General features: G+C 46.3%; 7 protein-coding genes across 7 annotated transcripts; 4 read left to right on the plus strand and 3 right to left on the minus strand.

Annotated features, from left to right (window-relative positions):
* Positions 1-299: 299 nt before the first annotated feature.
* Positions 300-3741, minus strand: GGI43DRAFT_187035 (mRNA splicing protein SYF1). The gene is made up of 3 exons (XM_083199892.1): positions 3484-3741; positions 3254-3424; positions 300-3202 (listed from the first exon to the last, which is right to left on the minus strand). The coding sequence occupies exons 1-3, from the start codon at positions 3523-3525 to the stop codon at positions 965-967; spliced, it is 2451 nt and encodes an 816-aa protein (XP_083057357.1). The 5' UTR covers positions 3526-3741; the 3' UTR covers positions 300-964.
* Positions 451-899, plus strand: GGI43DRAFT_386691 (uncharacterized protein; the record flags this gene model as incomplete). The annotated part of the gene is made up of 2 exons (XM_083203827.1): positions 451-568; positions 673-899. 2 exons carry the CDS (start codon positions 451-453, stop codon positions 897-899), a joined length of 345 nt encoding a protein of 114 aa, XP_083057358.1.
* Position 3742: 1 nt separating the features above from the next.
* GGI43DRAFT_186845 (H(+)-transporting V1 sector ATPase subunit D) lies at positions 3743-5096 on the plus strand. The gene is made up of 6 exons (XM_083199887.1): positions 3743-3952; positions 4028-4140; positions 4204-4214; positions 4271-4645; positions 4698-4804; positions 4868-5096. The coding sequence occupies exons 1-6, from the start codon at positions 3938-3940 to the stop codon at positions 5021-5023; spliced, it is 777 nt and encodes a 258-aa protein (XP_083057359.1). The 5' UTR covers positions 3743-3937; the 3' UTR covers positions 5024-5096.
* GGI43DRAFT_186862 (U1A/U2B'/SNF family RNA-binding protein) lies at positions 4940-6254 on the minus strand. Its single transcript, XM_083199888.1, has 4 exons — positions 6085-6254; positions 5984-6018; positions 5613-5926; positions 4940-5558 (listed from the first exon to the last, which is right to left on the minus strand). The coding sequence occupies exons 2-4, from the start codon at positions 6007-6009 to the stop codon at positions 5170-5172; spliced, it is 729 nt and encodes a 242-aa protein (XP_083057360.1). The 5' UTR covers positions 6010-6018; positions 6085-6254; the 3' UTR covers positions 4940-5169.
* Positions 6255-9687: 3433 nt separating this feature from the next.
* GGI43DRAFT_187102 (non-ribosomal peptide synthetase) lies at positions 9688-15213 on the plus strand. Its single transcript, XM_083199893.1, has 3 exons — positions 9688-10750; positions 10808-11107; positions 11163-15213. The coding sequence occupies exons 1-3, from the start codon at positions 9783-9785 to the stop codon at positions 14998-15000; spliced, it is 5106 nt and encodes a 1701-aa protein (XP_083057361.1). The 5' UTR covers positions 9688-9782; the 3' UTR covers positions 15001-15213.
* An 11-nt stretch (positions 15214-15224) lies between these two features.
* On the minus strand, positions 15225-16410 carry GGI43DRAFT_413400 (exosome non-catalytic core subunit MTR3). Its single transcript, XM_083206902.1, has 2 exons — positions 16196-16410; positions 15225-16117 (listed from the first exon to the last, which is right to left on the minus strand). The coding sequence occupies exons 1-2, from the start codon at positions 16314-16316 to the stop codon at positions 15378-15380; spliced, it is 861 nt and encodes a 286-aa protein (XP_083057362.1). The 5' UTR covers positions 16317-16410; the 3' UTR covers positions 15225-15377.
* Positions 16411-17741: 1331 nt separating this feature from the next.
* On the plus strand, positions 17742-20122 carry GGI43DRAFT_430032 (uncharacterized protein; the record flags this gene model as incomplete). Its single annotated transcript, XM_083209199.1, has 7 exons — positions 17742-18299; positions 18358-18428; positions 18496-18706; positions 18772-19202; positions 19256-19705; positions 19766-19828; positions 19958-20122. Exons 1-7 carry the CDS (start codon positions 18242-18244, stop codon positions 20120-20122), a joined length of 1449 nt encoding a protein of 482 aa, XP_083057363.1. The 5' UTR covers positions 17742-18241.
* Between the last annotated feature and the right edge of the window lie 21 nt (positions 20123-20143).

A 20143-nucleotide genomic window follows, 5' to 3' on the forward strand; every position in this document is an offset into this window, starting at 1 on the left:
TTTTAGATTTAAATCAGCCCAAAGCAAATATAATGATCCATGAAGCCGATTGCTAGCTATATCTTGTAGCTAAATAGGTACCTATATACCGGGTGGTACGAGAAGAGAAGAAAACAGGCTATGCTGGGTAGTGACGTCAATGAGCGACGGAGATCATGTGGCGATACTCAATCTCGATAGCTTCTTTGCCGCCGTTGAATAAGACTATTTTGCGGGGTAGCCAGGAGTCTGAAACCGTTATCCAATCCAAGGCGAGTCCATAGGTTTCACTGACGACGGCTCCTCCAGCATGCCACCCAATATCATGTCAAGTACTGTAGATCTCCGCCATATATAAACTCCTAAATATCCCATCAAAATGTATCCTTCTTAAGTAAGCTGGCGTTAACATCGCTCGCGGTCCATCTTCATATAAGAAACGAAGTTATCAAGTCGATATAAAAAGACATCATGGAGTACACAGAAAGCCCCGGGCAACAAAAGGGGGAGGCTACGGCTGTTGCAACCGAAGCCGGAAGCCCACCGATATCGAGCGGCAATAAAGATCGTCGACTTAGTGATGAATGGGGTTCGTTCCTGTAGCCTTCCCGTACCACAATTGTCGGATGTATTTGTTGGCATAGGCCAAAGATTTAGGCGAGTTGTGCAATCAAGTCGCTAACAAGATACCAGATGCTGCAAAAGTGCCCCCCAGTCGCTTTCAGAAGCGGAAAGGGTCAATATATGCCACACCTAGCTCTCGTGATGGCCATATCGATAAGAACTACGCCGAGAAATATCATGCTAAGATTGCTGAGATGAAGGCGGGAAAGGCAGGTCGTTCTGCCACTAGCGAAGAGACTTCGAATAAAAAACAACAGGTTGATCCCATCACATGGGGCACAGGCTTCTCAGGGTGAAGCTGGTATTATTGTAAGCAGGGCAGAAGATTTTCCCTTAATGCAGCTCTTTTCTTTATGCACATTTAGTCGTCAAGACCATCAATATCAATAGCATCTGGATTGGATGCCAGAGTTTCCTGTCTTGGATGCATGTCTTTAGGTCCTGTGCTAGCAGCAACGAAACCCTGCGGTGCCAGCGACTGCTTCTCCAGGGCCGCAATGGGATCGCCAGCCTCTGTGCCCGGGGAACCCTCTGGTTTTTGTAAACTTCGTGCCAGAGCTTGTGACGCGATGAAGTTGACATCGGTGTTGTATTTTGCCTGGACACTGCGCTTGATTCGCAGCATTTCTTTGAATGTGTCCTCGTTGCCATGCTGAACTTCGAACTGCTCCCACTTTGTCCAAAAATCGGCATTTGTTCGAGGGTCGCAGAACTGTGAGGCGTGTCCATAGATGGCTCTTGCCCGATCGATTTCTCCCAATCGTTTCTCCATATCTGCAAACTTGAGACACATTTCCTTAGCTTCGCTGTCTGGCAGAGCTGTAATGGCTCGCTCATATATAGGTCTCGTAGATGGCAGCCCGAAATTGGAAGCCGATTTGGTGATGTAAAAATTAAACATGTCAGCTCGGTCCTCATCAGAAACCGCACGCGTTGCTCGTTCATATATCCGCATGGCATGACGCGCAAGACCACGTTCTTCCTCCAAATTTCCGTACATGAGGTATATCGTCTTGGCGAATTTCGGAGGACAGTCTTCCACCGCCTGTTCAAAGAGGTCCCGCAATCTCTCGATACCAATCTTCCTGTCGACAGCCTTGGTGAGGTACAGATTCCACAATTCAAAAGCCACTGGATAGCTGAAAAGATCCAAGCCACGCTCGAAAATCTTGAATGACTCTTCGTAATACTTATGCTCTTCCAGAAGATTGGCATAATTCACAACTGTTTGAGGAGTTGCAATTCTCAATTCGAAGATACGCTCATATACCTTCTTAACTTCATCTAGAGTTGAGACACTTTCCACCAAGTCCACATAGAAACTCCAAAGTTTCCAGCTTTTGTGCACTCGCTGCTGAGGAGACAAGGCCTCATCAAAGTAATCAACATTAGATCTCTTTGGTGCTTGAATTGCCTTTGCCATTACTCGAACGGCATCATCAAAGTTCTCGCCTCGGAGTTCCATTTCTGCCCATTCAATCCACATATCGGCCAGCTCTGCCACTGATTTGAAGGGGACTTTGACAGCCTTTTCCATGATGATACGAGCGTTTCTAACATCTCCACCTCGTTCATAAAATTTGGCGTAGTTGGCCCACAGTTGGTGAAACGGGCCTACAGCCCTCTTTGGGTTGATAGTTGTAATCGCGTCGGTATAAGTCTGAACAACCTCGACCTTTTTGTCACCCCAGAGCGCGACCCGTTTTTCCCATTCGAGGACATTGTTAGGGTTCTGTCGAAGTAAAACATCGTTGAGAAGAAATGGACGCCGATCCATTAGATTCTCAAACCGCATCATCCTTATATCGAGCTCTAAATCTGTTTCTTCATTTTCAATGCCCTTCCCAGCGCGAGAGTTTGAAACGTCCATCAAAGCACCGATTATGGATTCTTCGAATTCAGCATAAGCGTCAAAGATGAGGGTAAAGTCTCTGACAGTCATGACGGTTGTTATGCCCTCCTCAAAGACATCACGAGCTCGCTCAAAGCTTCCCCTTCTGATCCAATATGTCGCGAGTCCAACCCAAAGCTTGCCTCTTTGATCGCTAAATCGAATTATTCCGGACCTGATGATGCCCTCCACGTCAACTCCATTTTCGTAGCCCGTTTCAATTTCAGGTGCGTGCTCGACCAGCATTTCGACCATCTCGTTCCAGAGCTCATAGTGGCCTTTCCCACGTTTGCTTGAAAAACGTGTGTCGTTGAGAATATCTATATATCGTTTTGCCGCCTCGGTATAAGCGCCTCTTAGAATTAGAAGCTCAATGAGGTCTTCGGCGTCCTCCGGATGGACTTGCATATATCGTCGCCAAATCTTAACTGCAGTTTCTCCTGAAGCGGCGTTGGCAAAAGGAAGATACAGTGACCATATGCGATTGTGCTGCGTAATTGGGAGCGCTCGGAGGGTTCGATCAAACGTTCGGCGAGTAACCGTGACCAGAGGCTGCTTCATGAGAAATTTGAGATACATTTCCCATATTAACGGCATCTTGTGTAATAGAATCAATGATTTCTCAAATAGAGCGTTGACTTTTCGGTATTCGGCGGCGTGGATTGCTGGATTGAGCTTCGAAACATGTTTCACGCGAAAGGTGAGGTACTGTTGTTCTGTTAGCGATTGAACTAGATTGAAATTCAGGGTTCGACTGACAAGTTTCCATAGCTTGTATGATCGCGGCAATTTGACACAAGCACGCTCCATCACAAAAGCTTGTTCCAGGACGCTCCCATGGCGAACCTTGAAATCGATATATTCCAGCCATGGCTTAACTCGTGTGGGATCGCGGACAATATCTTGCTCATAGACAGAGTCTTCGTTCGACTACAGGTACAGTTAGAAAGAAAGGTGCAGCGCAATCACTCTCCAGAGGAACTCACAACAAGAAATATATCCATTCTTCCGTTCGCTTCTGAAGCCGCCATGGTGGCTTTCCCCTCTCCTGCGAGAGGCTGGAGGTTTCCGATGCTGATATTTTTCGAAGTTATACAACGAGGCCCATTGTTATGTCTCCGGACAGTGTTGCGCAGAAATTGCTGTCAGGACGTCGGATGTCAGCCTACAATACGCGAAAGCTGCATATGATTATCGCGACAGAAATATTTAGGCGCCTGCCATGACCATGAAAGGTAGCGGTGCTAGCGTAAGTGGCAGGCGGAAGATGCCCGCTTATAGTGATATTGGCTTTGTGGGGGAAGCCTGCACTGTCAGGCCGTGCTAAACATGGGGAGCTATCTGCAGGTACGCAACTTATCGAAGCATACCGAGTGACATCCATACAACAACGACAAACTCCAAACCAGCAATTTATAGAGGCTCCTAATCAATCTCGCAAACATGTCTGGCGCTGCGGTATGTTCTAATCCATGGCTATTTATATTTTCTGTTTCTGCTGCGGCTGATCTGGCATATCTAACAATCTAATAGGATCGTGAGGCCGTCTTTCCCACTCGGCAATCGCTCGGTATTATGAAGGCCAAGCTCAAGGGAGCTGAGACTGGCCATAGTTTGCTCAAGAGGAAAAGTGAGGCACTTACCAAGTAAGGAGGCAATGCTATTATAATTGATTTTCATGCTACAACAGCTAACTAGAGCTATCACAGACGTTTCCGAGGTCAGCCATTGTCGTTTCAACCAGCGTTTCTCTTGGACAAACTAACGCAATCTCAGAAATTACTCGACGAATTGACGAAGCAAAGCGGAAGATGGGACGTGTGATGCAGATTGCAGCATTTTCTCTTGCTGAAGTTAGCTACGCTGTTGGAGGCGACATTGGATACCAAGTTCAAGAATCCGCGAAATCGGCTCGATTCCGAATACGTACAAAGCAGGATAACGTTTCGGGTGTTCTTCTGCCGGCGTTTGAGAGCTATCTGACAGAGGGCAACAATGACTTTGGACTCACTGGCTTAGGAAAAGGTGGACAGCAAGTCCAGCGATGCAGGGAAACTTATGCACGTGCTGTGGAAGCTCTGGTAGAGCTGGCGAGTCTCCAGACTGCATTTGTGATATTGGATGAGGTTATCAAAGTGGTTAATCGACGAGGTATGTTTCTCAATGGATTGACTACTCTATCACATTGGCTAACTCGATATAGTGAACGCAATTGAGCACGTTATTATTCCCCGAACAGAGAACACCATCAAATATATCAACTCCGAACTGGATGAGCTGGATCGTGAAGAATTTTACCGCCTAAAGAAGGTTAGGGGACCTATGCAATGCTCATTCTTTCCGATGACGAATACTAATACTTTTATTTGCTAGGTCGCCAACAAGAAGCAACGAGATAACGCCGCTGCCGATGCCGAGATGAAGGCGAAGAGAGAAGCCGCAGGGAATAACGATACGGGTGCTGCGGCAGGTGATTCAGGTCCGGCAGATATATTGGCCGCGGAGGACGATGACGACGTGATTTTCTAAGCGCTCCAGGGCATCTTTTATTATAAAGGCCCATCGATAATTTTATTTTGCTCTTTGTAATTGTAGACTGCGAACATTGCCATAACACAGAAGTATATACCAAAACACCAAAACGCATTGCCCATTATAATAGTGATATGAACGCCTTATTGACGTTGGTAGGTAACCTTGATAGGTTTATCTGCTAATAGCATTCCAGCAGTATTCTCCTTCGCTGTAATAGCGCCTTGTTCACTCTGGTATTCAACAAAAGCAATTCCGCGTCGACCTGGAACCAATCTAATTTCTCGGAACCCATCAAACCGGCCAAAGATCGCGTTGAGGCCGTCAATATCATATTCATCGGGGACATTCTGGATAAACAGGATCTTGTTCGGTGGCAGATATTCGTCTGGTACGACAGCTGATGCTGGGGCGCTGGTAGACTTCAAGCCTGACGGCTTGGCTGATTTCGATGGTCGAGCTTCGGCTGCGGCACCGGCACCTCTCTTGAGCTGCCTTTGTTCGTCGGCTGCCTCAAGTGCCTTGCGTTTATCTAAGGGAGGGTTAGCGCTGAGGAGGCCATTTCGATTGTTTGAGCTTCTCTTACCCTTTTCTGCTTGCCTATGCCGCTTGTGAGTCTCGAATTCATCCTTGTTGCAGTTGGTCTCGACGGTTTTATCGCTCTGCATCCGGGCCATGGCAACCTTCATGGGCTTGCCGAAGAGCTCGAATCCCTCGACCTCTTCGATGGCATTTTGGGCGGCGCTGGGTTGATCAAACACGATAAATGCTTGCCCCTTTGCCTTGAGGTTTCTCTTGGCCACGATATCAATTACATTCCCAAACTCGGAGAAGATGGTCTTCAGTGCGTCTGACAGCACTTCAGGTTTGACCCGCTCTTCCAAGTTTTGAACGTATACCCTACAAAAATATCAGCTTGTTGCCCTGTACGACGCGTCGCGGTGCAATGACACGTACGTAGATATAGGCATATCAGACGCCATCTTGGAAGCCTAGTGTTGGTGTAGAAGCCATCAGCATGGGAGGTCTTGGTTCACATTAAGAGGGATAGCACCAACCTAGAACGCCAAACGCGAGCCTTTGGATATTACGCCACTTTTTAAAGTAGCCCGCAGCAATGCTTAAAAATGATGAGAAAATCGTATCTGATATATTAGAATAATTTTGAAGCTTATTTATTGTATTTTTAATATTTTTTTTAGAGAAAACTCCCAATCTACCACTATGGCTGGTTATAATAGGTATAAAGAAAATAGCTGTTAGGCCTGATGCTTATGGGAAAGCACGCTAAACTAAAAACAGAAGAATAAAGCTGACTAAGGTGTACTAGACCACTACTCCGTAGGTACGTAGCATTGATCTACTTCGTCTCTGAGCCGTGAGTTGTACAAGAGCTACATGTATTGCTAGATCAATGTCTTGTTTAAATGGAGTGGTTACCTTGTTTTATTAAAGCCATCTACTTTGATTGTCAGCTGGGTGAATGAACGGCACCTATTTGACTGAGGCTGTCTGCTTTGATCAAGCCAAGTAGCCTAGTTTAATAGAGAAGTCAGCTGGATTAAGCAAGGTTATTTTGTTCAGTCGCAGCCAAAGCAAAACAAAATACAGGCAGACTTATAGCTGCTACTGTCTCTCACATTAATTTTAATTGGCTGGAGAAGCAAGCTTAATTCCAACCAATCTAAGACTTGTTATGTTTTGATCCTAACAAAAGGTACGTACCTAGGATTATCCAAGTTCAACTTGACCACATAAGCCTCGACCAAGAATATCCTCTTGGGCGTATGCGCTGTTAGGAGCCACCTGCTAGCATAGTATCGGTATTGCAATAAGATTGAGATTATTTTTCGGATTTGCCACTTGATAAGGATCGGGGTTCTCGTGTACCAACCGGATATATCTACTAGCACAAGTTGCAAGCACTCGTTCCTTGGGAATTTCTATCGCTACTACCTGTATCGTGTAGCCTTGGCTAGCTACGTGGATTGGATCAATGACAGTATAAAAGCAAATCGTCTACAATATTAATAAGGCGACTACTGTAATCTTTACCAACAAACAATGATATCTGTGCAGATAATCGCTTTTTTTTTTAACGAAAAATACCACCACTCCAATCCAGCGGAGTTACAGGGTACGTCTTGACAGTGCATCACATGCAAGCATTTACACAATCCCAGCAACCTCAGTGTCAAAAAAAAAAGAAGAAACTAAGTTGTCCGCAAAATGAGTATCCGCAAATAAAGTACGAGCAAAAGTGCCATTTGTATAGGCTGTGCTTTAACTGGCTAGTCCTGATGTATGTAGAGCTACATATCCCCTGTTGTTTTGCTCCGGGGGCTGTGCAGCAAGGTCCCATCTAATTTTCATCATGATAATTTCTTCATATGCGAATAAGAATAGGAAATGAACTGTAAGTAAATTCAGCCGGGTGACCCGAGTTCCGCCCGTAGCAATCGAACCGTATTGGTACCTTGATGAGTATAGCAAGTAAGCGCCTACAATACCATCTGAGATTAAGCATCCAGCGCGATGAACTTAAGGCTAGACTAATATAGCTTGGCTAAAGCTTGACTTCCCTTTTCTAATTGACAAGAAGCTTGTAACTACACTCAAATTGGCAGCATATAGGTATTGCAGCAGTCACATTGAGAGATTTAACGCAAGCGACTCCGATAGCACTGAAAGGACTCATTTGTATAATATTTCAGCTACTTGTTGCTCTTATTGATGATATAAAATACATATAGTCTTTGTATTTTGATACAGTACAGGCACTTCATATAGAAAATGAAACATTGAATTGGAAAGTAAACACAGTTTGTTGCACGGACCAGCTCAGTTCAAGAGCTTTTCTCCCATTCAAACAGGAATTTTCTTCCTCTCAGATAGGAATTTTCCACAGCCAAAGCTGGCCAGCTCTTCAAAAGGCAATGTTTCGCGTGAATAGCGTGGTAAAAGGCCCTTGTTGGCCCACCCCAAAATCCCCAGCACAGCCATCTTTGATCTACCTTAGCTTGCAGAAGTATTGACCCATAGAGTTGCATTTCGCAGGTCCTCGGCTAAGTGCCGAGAGCTTCAAGGGCACATGCCGCTGTAACTTTTTGACTTGGCGATCGATGGCCTTGGCGATCGATTCTTCCTTGGCGCTTGATAAAAGAATTATTGGGAAATCAAGATTTGCAAAAAAAATGTTGTCGGCAGCTCTTTTCTTGTCCCTTTAAGACACGTTATGGGGAAGGAATGCATCTCTCCCTCTTTTTTTCGTGTCTGTCCGAGGGGCAGTGTCAGGAAGAGCTGCTAACCCTGCGGCAAAGATTAGCCATGTAATGGCCCCCCACATGCTATCCTCGTGCATCTCTGGATCATATATTGGCCTCAGCTTTAAAGGGGGGTGGTTTTCCGTAGCTATTGTCCCCATTTCCATTAACTGGTATGGATCGTCCGCGCAGTCGGGAAATGGTAGTTGGCAGAACAAGTATGAGAACTCTGAGCTGCCACCCACTCGGCGACTTATCACTATCAAGCATTCCCTACCTGATGAAGGATTTCGTGGCCACGTCTTCAGACAGCTTAGCGAGTGCGGATTTGCGTTCCGACAGTCCAGGCGGGCTTCTTTAGCTTGGTTATAAGTGCTTTACGACTCGAGTACACGAATCCTAATAGGTCTCAACGCGCCTACCATGACAGTAGTTCGCCCAGAAACCTGCTTCATGTTCAAAAGGTCTATATGCTTCCCAGAAACTATTGGGTCAGTTCATCAAGTACTCGTATTTTCTTTCCATCGGGCTGAGGACGCGATGGTGCCCTACCTCCCAGCCTGCTTACGGCCGACGATGAGCCCTTCACTGATAACTTCTCAAGCAGATTCTGACGACCAGGTGTCGTAATCCTGGTCCCAGACATGTCTTATCCTTTCGTTCTGCGCGGCCAGGTATTTAGCTAGTCGATAAATCGCATCATTAATTCAAGATTCTCAGTCACCAGGATCGGCACCCATACTGCCACAATTTGTCAGACGATCAGCTCCTGGACGTATAGTTCTCAACGTGGTATCACGCATCGTATTCTTCCACAAAGCGATAGAAGAGAGCCGACTTCCCAAGTAGGCATCCGATGATCACGAATTGCAACGACCGAATAGGTATCTGGTCGTTGTGAGAAACAGCTTCTATTAATGAATTTTACTGCTCATGGTCACTGGATTTTTGAACGATCGACCCCTGGATATGAAGCTTCAGATATAGCCGAATCTTGAATATGAAGCTTTGAAAATAGTCGACTTACGAATATGAAGCCTTGAACATGGTCGACCTTGCTTCCCATTATCTGATTAATAGATGAACTCATCATCGATTTAGGAGTTCCCAGTCGTCGGAATCAGGATCGGCCCTAAGTGTATGGCTTTGAGCGTGGTGTCTCACATCCCATTCTTTCGAATGGCAATGGTACTATAAAGAGACGGAAAATCCCATGCTGCAACTGGTATGCGTAGTCTTCGCAATGACCAGTGTGATCTTTGATTGATCGTCCGTTCAGCTGGATATTTATCTCAATTACCATCGCTTGATCGTCAATGCCCTCTATGTATATGATATTTGAGTTCCCGCTGCTTTGAAGGTCTCTCTGATGTGCTTTCCATAAGCAGCAGACCTGCAACAGCACATTACAAGCGACTCCTACCCAATTGTTGAACGCAATTGTGTGTGGAATAAAGACCAATTCCTGTCGGTCAAAGAAATCTTAACCTGAGATGGACTCTCTCCACTCTCTCTCAGGACTTTCAGTCTTACTTGAGGCCTTATACTCCCTGCCGATACTTGACATCAGCACAAGTGGAGGATTTCAAACCCTTCTATGTTCAGGTATTGATAAGCAACGGATTTTGGAAGCAATCCCAGACACGCCACATCCTTCCTCTCGACCACTGGCGTTGCTTCGTATACTATTGACTGAGTTACCGGGACCATGGCCGACGTTCCCCCTCGTCAAATGCTTCACAAGACTGTATCACTTAATGCCTGAAGAGGCCAAGTCTCATAAAGATGAGAGACTGGCACAAATAATTCATGACACTTCGGCAATGGTCAAGAAATCTTATAAATCTTTCGCATCTTTCATTTCTTACGACCCACGGCCAGCTCTGAGAGCATCAATACCAGGAAGCTATATAACCCACAAGGGTGTGCGAAGATTTGTTGATAGCTTTCGACTTCCATCTGGAAACTTCACTCGGAAGCCGATTGTAGCAATAGCTTTGCCTAATGGCCCGTTGCTTGCAGCGACCTGTATCGCGGTTACAACATACTATACTTCTGCACCAATCAACCCTGCTGCTGGCGCTGAGCAATTTCGTGCAGATGTGCAACAAGCTGGTGCTCAGTTCATCCTGACAACGAGAGACGACTATGAAAGACTAGGACTCGGAGATCCCTGGGTCTCCTCAGGAGGAATCCAGGTCTTCGTGGTGAAGTGGGACAATAACGACGAGATTGAAATTCAAGACCTCAACGGCGGTGCTATTTCGCAGATGAGCCAAAACCCTACTTGCAATGGACCAGATGATTTTGGATTGATACTTTTTACAAGCGGCACATCTGGCACAAAAAAGGTTGTTCCCATGACGATGCATTCTATTGTCTCTGGCATTAGCTTTGTAGTAGACTCCTGGGGCCTGACTGATTCGGATATATGTCTCAATATGATGCCTTTATATCATGTGTAAGTGTACAATATGGAGAGCCTGTGTGAAATAATCTCAGCTAACACATATGGCAGTGGAGGATTGGTAAGAAACATCTTTGCTCCCATCTTCGCAGGTGGATCAACAGTATGCTGCTCAGCATTTGATCCCAGTCTATTCTGGGATATAGTTCAAGAAACTCCCGTTACGTGGTATTATGCATCTCCATCAATGCATTCTGTCATCTTGGCTGCTGCTTCGGACCGCCAGGCGGCCTTGGAGCAGAGCTGCATTAGGTTGGCATGCAATGCTGCAGGAGGTCTTCTGCCGTCGTTGGCATGTAAACTTGGAGAAACATTCAAATGCGTTGTGCTTCCAAGCTATGGAATGACCGAGTAAGAAATATGACATCAATCCATCTTTGGAAATCATACTAACGCATGTTACCAGATGTATGCCAATATCAACGCCGCCACTTGATTACCAATTGAACAGAGAAGGTACATCGGGTATCAGTGTAGGACCGGAGCTTTCCATACTGGATTGGTCAGATTCTCTGGTCCCCTTTGGCGACGTAGGGAGGATATGTGTGCGCGGTGAGCCTGTTTTCCCCGGCTATCTCAAACCTGACGGAACTCTGGATACGTCACCATTCAACTCAAATGGCTGGTTTGACACTGGTGATCTTGGCTACATGGATAAAGACGGCTACCTTTACATCACTGGAAGAAGCAAGGAAGTTATAAACCGAGGTGGTGAGCTCATTTCGCCATTCGAGGTGGAAAATGCCATCATGCGCTTATCGATGTCCCCCGAGTCGCCTCTCCATGGACGTATTCTCCAAGCTCTGGCCTTTTCTGTGCCTCACGATGTGCTACAAGAAGTCGTTGCGGTTGTACTGGTAACCCCTGAAAACGCTCCTCGCGTCGATCTGAAGACGCTGCAGACCGCTTTACGTTCGTCATTGCAGCAAGTCAAATGGCCGGTTCTCATCACATATATGAATGATGTTCCAAAGAAGAACAATAAAGTCTTGAGAATCAATCTGGGCCGGAGATGCGGGATACCAGAATTGACAGATGACGCATCTTACATGAACAGGCACTGGGAAGCTACATGTCCACCTCCCGACACCGACCTCTCAGTTTCAATCAACTCTTCGCAATGTGCTATTGACTACGGCGCCTTATCTGCCGGCTTGGACAACGTTATCCCTGGGAATTTTAGACACTACTGCAGACAAAATTACGCTAGGGGAACATTACAAGCTTTCATCGGTCCGGTAGAAGGAAAATCAGGGGCATTAAATCAACAACCAGATGTATTGAAAGCACAGCTATCCAAAACCATTCATGGATACTTGGTACCTGAGCATCTACACCTACTATCAGATCCTCTGCCGCTTGATCCTTCAGGGGCTGTCGATAATGATGCACTGGATCGGCTACTTGCCGAACTGGGGAATGCTTCTTTACAGGGACTTGAGGCGTGCACTGAAGGAAAAGTCAGAAAGATTTTTGCAGACATTCTTTCCCGGGATCCAGGGGACATAGCACTCAACGTGGATTTCTTTACTCTAGGTGGAGATTCTCTCAAGGCAGGACGTCTGGTATCAGCTTTACGATCTACATTCGCCGTCCAGATTCCCATCCAGCTTATTTTCAACCAAGGGACTGTTTCTGCTATTGCTACGTTTGTCGACAAAACGATAGAACTCCAACCGCCAGATATAACCACTAATAACAACACCGATAACAAAGGTGGCTGCTCAAAGTCTTACAGTTCCACGAATCCCATCGTAATGCTTCTTCAGCTGATTCCACTTACTGTTATCTATCCTCTACGTCGTGCGGTTCAATGGACCGCCTTTATTATTGCTTTGAGTTACGGACAAAGCTGGCCCACGAACCATCATACGCTAGGCCGGCTGTTTAATGTGGTGATTTCGGTTATATTTTCAAAATTTGTAATTCGCATCGCCAGTCCATTTTTTGGCATCGCAGCTAAATGGCTCATTATTGGCCGCTATCGCGAGGGGCTTTATCCCATGTGGGGGACATACCACACGCGCTGGTGGATGGTCCAGAAGATTGTTAGTATTTGTGGAAAGGGATTTTTTAATATGAATGGCAGCATGAAGATCATGTACTACCGCTTGATGGGGGCAAAGATAGGCAAAAATGTTCAGATCACTGGCACCTCGGTTGGTGAGTGGGATCTTCTTGATATCCGAGATGGGGCAACTCTTTCACGATGTATGTGCCGTCCATTCGCTGTGGAGGGCAATACATCGATGTATTTGGGCCGTATTGTTATCGGAGAGAATGCCTCTGTTGGTGCAGCATCAATCATAGCACCTGGTGCAGTTATCCCCGCCAATGCTTGCATAGGACCGAATTCATCGAGCTGGGAGCTTGATGATGCTGACGAGGAGAACCGGAACCTTTCTTCTGGTCAAGCGCAAAAACCGCATCTGCTTCTTACTTGCTTATTCACTGTACCGCTGATTTTCTTCGTATGGATCCTATCGCTGGTCCCTTGGCTGGGTGGTATCTACGGCATGGTAACAGTGATGCCCTCCCCGGATATCTCGCCAGTGAGAAGCGTTGTTGACTGGTTCTCGAAACCCAAACGGGTGGCATTCCATTCCCTTGCTTTAGTACTGCGAAGTATTGCAAGCCCGTACATCTTCTTTACTTTCGCCTTGATTGTGAAATTACTGCTGGATGCTGTATATGGGAAGATGACTTTTGCCTCTGCACGAGACAGAGGAGCGATTACTACGTGGCGAGCGGCTTTGCTAAAGACCTTGTTGCCAGTGTCGCGGCTACACGACTTGACGGCGATGTTTGGCCAGCATTATGAAGCGACATCTATAGCTTTACGCTTACTTGGGGGTCGAATTGGTAAGCGAATATACTGGCCAGGCACGGGGCCCAGTATTGGTGATTATCATCTTATAGACATCGGAGACGATGTTGTATTTGGCTCTCGCTCTCACTTCATTACCTCAGATGGCACTGGCTCTGAAAAGATCACCGTTGAAGGCCGTGCCATGATTGCAGACCGAGTATGTCTACTCCCCGGCGTGACAATTGGCAGCCAAGCTACTATGGGTTCTGGCTCCCTGACACGCCGGGGAGCGTCTTATGCATCTGGCGGTGTCTTTGTGGGCGCAAAAGGCCGTGATTGTGTCCATCTCTCAGGTGGCCAGAGCACAGCAGTAGATGAAAAGAAACTGAGTCGTCGCGTGCGACATACACGCAGCGAGGACACTCTCACTGGTAACAAGGTAGATTTGAATCCGAAGGGGAGTAGCATACAAGGTCGGCTTCCCCATTCGAGCAGTGATGATACGCTCGCCGAATCAGGCGCTTCAAAAACAAAGAGAAGCGAAATAAACAAGGAGGAGGGTTTTACGGCCTCTGAGAGCGAAAACGGTGACACCGGATCTGAGACTACGGAGACAGACGACCTGTCTCCATTTGGACGTGCATTCTATCTCAAACTTGCACCTTATCACGTCTTGGGTCAATTTACTATCTACTGCTATTCTTCATTCATCGTTATCTTCACTTCCTTTTACTGGAATGCACCAGTCGTCACATGCGCACAAGTGGTTGACCATCTTATGAATCGGTTTGTTCCTCGTGATATTGGATTTGCTTTCAATGTCGGTATGCTATTACTCATGTCCTGGGCAGGCATGGCTGTCATATTTACAATGTTGGCTATTTTGGCACTCTTCATCGTCATTGCGAGCAAATGGATTCTGATAGGACGCCGCACGCCTGGCAACTATGACTGGGATAAATCTTCTTATTGCCAACGGTGGCAAATTTTCCTCAGCATCGAGAGGCTTCGGCGACGCTGCTTTCATAGCCAAGGTGTTATAGGGCTACTAACAGGGACCAACTGGATCGTTTTGTACTTCCGAGCACTGGGAGCTGAGATTGGCAAAGACTGTGCCCTTTTCGCCAATGGCAACCCCAGCTTGATATTTACAGAGCCCGACTTGATCAAGCTAGGAGACAGAGTTGCAATTGACGATGCTAGTGTGGTGGCTCACATTAACACTCGGGGCAAGTTTGATCTGAATAGATTGAATATTGGAGACAGATGTGTGATGCGCTCAGGGAGCAGACTGTTGAGCGGTGCTACGATGAAAAATGATAGCTGTCTTTTGGAACATACGCTCATTATGGGTGGCGATGTAGTGGAAGAAAACTGGACGATGCAGGGGTGGCCTGCGGAGAGGTATACCGGAAAGAGAGCAGCGGTTGAGTAGAGCATTAAAGTGAATCGTTGTACAGATTATGATTGCGCTTAGTATCTTATTCGCATATGACAAAGACAGTAAGGAGAATGATCAGCGAAAAGGGGGCTAGTTTTATGCTTTATTGGAAACTCAGAGCGTGGACGCTTATTTGGAATGAAATCTTTAGTTAAGTAGATAACGACGAAATGATGACTTTGTATTGCTCTTATTGCGGACAATTAAGCCTTTTCTATGTCCCCAGTAGCCTTAGTATCTACACTCATATAATACGTTGACCGTCTAGCCTATATAAAGACGACATTGATGCTTAATTTGTGAATCTTTATATACATGCATTATACTCATTATCATTATTATCGTCATTATTATTATTCAAGATATGTACCTTAATTTTGAGTACTGCCAATAGCTTCGCTTAAAGACGCCGAAATCAACCCATGTGTTCCCCTGCTCGCCAGCACCGCCCTTGAAACAAGTGATTGGTGATTGTATGAGGCAGATGAGGGTAGCTGACCCTTGAACCAGAGATTTGTGACTTCATCTCTGTTGGGCAGATATGCCACACAGCAAGCTGCCAGAATAGATTCATGCTCCAGCGCCACAGGATCCAGCACAATTGAGGCATCATTGCCGTCCTTGCCCGCCACCAAGGCAGCCACTCCTCCAGAAACAGTGTCCACACAGTCAATGCCTGCGTCGGCAATGGCTGCAGAGGCTACGGTAATGCAACCGCCCAGAACGTTCATCACATCCCATTCTTCGACTCGTCGCTCCACGGCGTCTTGTCGAGTTGACTCTCCTTCGATAATTGTGACGACGACGTCGACGCCACTCTTGGGCCACCGGTCAGCAATCAAGGCTCCGCGAAGGGCCGTTTCCAGATGTGTGCTGAGGTCCTTTTCGCTTGAATCACGAAGATAGCCTCTACGCTGCTTCGTGGCAAATGGGGCGAACTTGACATGGGTTGAGAGCACCATGTAAGGAGAGAAAGGAGCAGAGCGTGGAAGGGACCTGGGTCCATGGACGGTACACGTCAATTTCATGCCAGAGCCATGTTCTCCTTCTCTAGGCTCGATCTCCAAATAGGCTGAGCCAGATGCTGAGGGAGTTACCCCTGTCTTGAGATCTAGCAGTAAATGAAGTCTTAGTCTCAAAACTCTCGTGATAGCTCATGGCTGTATATGATTGGGATGGATTATCTCACAGAGTGGCCGGATGGCATCAGGTGCTCGCTGGCGGCGCGAAGCCGCATTTAATTCGCCATCGTCATAAACCGGTGGTAAGGTAGAGCTCCCCGGCCCATTTACTCGTCTTCGATCTGCCATGATGTCTTATTCTCTTGCTCTACAGCACCAGCAGCTCGAAGAACTTTTTTCTCTTTGAGTGAGAGTCTCAGAAGCCGGCCCCACTATATTTTCTTCGTTTCAGTGAAGAAGCGCTGCCTTCTCCCCGATAGGGCATAACTCAGGTACGTACCTGCCTGGCAGCAGCTCTAGAGCTAGAGGCGCTATTTACCTAAGCGTGCGAATCTAACCGCGTATTTGCATATCGATAGGGCAGAGGTCCGCTACTACAAAATCTTCGTGAAATTTTTCTTTGGCTTGCTTCACTCTTCTTCACTTGGTAACAAAACACATTCGCCACGCAATGTCGTGGCTTGTGTCAAAATGCACCAATGAATGCTGGGGCTGCTGCCATCCAAAAGGATGAGCGAGATATACGGCCCCAGCCGCAGCTGAACAGGTAAGCAATGCACTATTTGCCTCACAATTCGAAGGCGTTTTGCCAACTTCGCATCACAAACCTCCAAACATCTTCATGATGATTTTTTCACACTCTGTTCCCGCGAATCCTGAGCGCAGAACAAAACATGCATCACCATCTGAACCAAGCCTTCTCACACCAGCTATGCTGTATTTATGAAAACGTCAGTCAACTAACGTTGATGTTCTAGGGGATCTACCTGCTGCCACTACTGGTAAGACTTTCGATATAAACGACGTGATATAATATGGTAAGCACTACAATTTTATTTTATTTTATTTTTTTATTTTCTCAAGAACCCTTCGACTTTTATGATGAAAAACCTTTTTTCCAGTTCTGCTACTGAACATTATTGATGACTCCTAAATTACCATACCAAGATCTCTGATGTCGATCTATTATTACTCAATGTTTATTTCACCGCGCTATATTTCAAGCTGCTAACATTTTGTTCTACTATGTAGTACCCTGTCCGCTACCATGCCACACCTTCTGAATCATCCCGTCCACAATGAAATCTCGAAATGGTAAGTGATTTTTTTCTACTTTTAACTCGATATCCACCTCAAGGCCTATGTGATGAAAATTAAGTTCTATCCATTCAACAATCGCCTCTAAGCCAAGTCGTCCTTTGTTTCTGGCACATGTTTACGCATGTTGTTGGAGATGGAGATTTCGGCTCCAGTGTTTTGTTTGTGGAGGGCTCGTTTTGAGTTCTTCGCAAGCAGGGCCGGCTGGACGCATGAGTCAAATCGGCTTATCTGATATGCCACTCTCGATACTCTCTGTGTATACGACTGAAAGCCCTGGGAGTAACGCTAACGTCTAAAAGCTCTTGTAGGTACATTGTGTAACTGTTGATATTTTCAGAATGTCTGGAATATCGAGATCGCAACTTCTCTTTCCACCGTAAACGAATACCCTGTAAAGATGTAGCCCCTTTAATTGACGTGTGACTTGCATCTTGATCAAAATAGCTGGCCCTGATGTGGCTGGATGATTCCGATTCAGCTAGATTAGAAGGCATCTACTTCAATCTTGGCCATCTAGCTAGATCAAAGGCTGACTATCTAGATGAAGCTTCTCTGGTAGACGAAGTATCTCTGGTAGATGAAGTTTCTCTAGTAGATCAATACTATCTAAGTCACTACCGTCACTGAAACATTTAACCGTATTGCTTGTGGTCGGCCTGATTAAGTGATTTACTTGATGTACATAACAGAATATACATACAGTTTGACATCACATTTGTACTGTACTGCTTTTCGCTTCCCAGGTGCCACCGTAGCATGCGCCTAAAACGCTGGTACCTTAGCTTGACCAGGCATGCTTTTGGCACGCTGCTAAGCAGTGCCCAGATTACATGTAAACTGCATGCTTTCTCAGCACAGTCCGAATCAACAGTCGAAGAGGATTGAGGAAAAATCTTGATACACCCGTTACTCACTGTTTCGTACATCCTAATAAATTATCAAGGGCTTTGGCCATGCATGAGCCTTTGCTTGGCGATGCCAACCGTGAAAGGCTGCGTGCAATCCAAGCTGGTTTGTTTGAGAGATCTTCATGTGTCCAGGTAAACATCACTAAGCCAATTTTCAACAGAAACATCACAGAAGAAGGACCTGAATTTACAAGATATCTCGTCCAAGCTACATGATGCAGCTACTTCACAGGTGAGCGCTTAACGCATCATTGCTCGGCCATGGCTCTATCTCACATTTCATCGTCTCTCATCCACAGGCACTTCATGACATAGGCCTGGAGCTGTTTCATCATGTCGATGCTCTCTTGGCTACTCACACAAACGGCCAAGAAAGCCAGCAGTCTCTATCGACGGAAGTCTCTAATTCAGCTCCCAACGGAGAGTCATTACATGTACGAAGCCTCGTCGACTCGGTGATCCAGAAGCTGTTACGGTTTCCTACTTTCAGCAATGATACCGCCGTACAAGGTAAAGACTCCTGACGTTGGTCAAACAAATCACCAAGATTGAGCCATTCTTCTGACATGAACTAGACTCCGATTATGCTACCCATTCTCTGGTTGCCGAAGCTGGACTGGCACTGCTCGTCATCATCTCGCTTTTCTGCGCCTCGCCTTCTGAGCCTTTTTTTCTTGACGATACAATTTTAATACCCGTCGCTACATACACTGACGAACATGATGCCTGGACAACGAAAGAGTCATCACAACTTGCGGCTCGCCTGCTAAAAGCCAATCTGGCTGATGATAAATTGGACAAATTCATCACCCAACACCTACTCCAGGAAACACTTCGGCCGCTTTTCTCTAATTCCTCTACTCGGTTAACCGCCTCCGGGAGGCCGTCGCAACTCGCTCAGCAGCCTGCTAGCACACAGGCTAGGACATCTCTAGACTCCGTTTCAAAGGAACGCGAAAAGCTTCATGCCGCTTCAAGCTTTAAATGGGCAGTCGTGTCGTGCAGTGTAGGTCACTCATGGGTCAGAATGTCCAAACGCAAGTACTAACTTATGCTAAGCAAGCTACGATGGGCCGCCACTGGCCCCTATTTCTTCCAATTTTACTTTCACTAGCCGAAGACCACAACACAGCAGTCAGGATAAAAGGCTTGCAGATTCTTGGTTTCTTTCTAGATACATGCCCGGCAAACGTAATATTGTCCGCTGGCGTTGACAACGTAATCCAGGACGCAGTTTACCCTACGCTGCTTTTCTTACCCTCCACAACACCTGAGAATGAGTCTATAGACGTCTTATATCCTGCATATCGAGTCCTCCTTCGGATAGCCCAGATGGATCCAAACCCAAAGAGTTTACGAAGGCGACGTTTTCTTGATAAGCTCTTGAGGGATGGCGTCTTTGTGGGCCATTTTCATGCCTCTGAGTATCCTCGCATTGTTGAAGTTCTCATGAACATCACAAAAGATATCGTCTCTTGTCTGGGATTTTTCTCAGCAAAGCATCTCCAGGTGAATAACAAAGGTCTTGAGAGAATCTCTCTGTGTTGTGTGCTAATAGCTTTCGGGCAGAACCTTCTTCGTCTGTTTGCCTCTACGCTCTCGGATCCCTTTGTTCTGGGCTACCCACCACTGGTATGTTCCACCACAGAAGCCTTAAAGGCAACTTTGGTGAATTGCTGGCCGAGATTTTCATCTCCTGGGTATATTGACCAAGTAATCCATACGATTTCTCTGTGCTGGCTCAATCTTAAATCTTCACAGCTGTCAGCCGAAGATGTGGATCAGATTTCGGCACACCTAACCCGTACATCGACGATCTTGCAATCTCTTTGGAACCGAGAAGGATCTGGGCCTATTGAAGGGCTAACCGCTGCGCTACAAAAAGAGCCACGGCTAGCCGAATTATTTCCTAGTATCCTAACATAACGAAATATGCAAATACTTGTG

Source organism: Trichoderma evansii (assembly GCF_050947405.1).
Source record: "Trichoderma evansii strain SZMC 28006 chromosome Unknown GGI43scaffold_21, whole genome shotgun sequence".
NCBI classification, from domain to species: Eukaryota; Fungi; Ascomycota; class Sordariomycetes; order Hypocreales; family Hypocreaceae; genus Trichoderma; species Trichoderma evansii.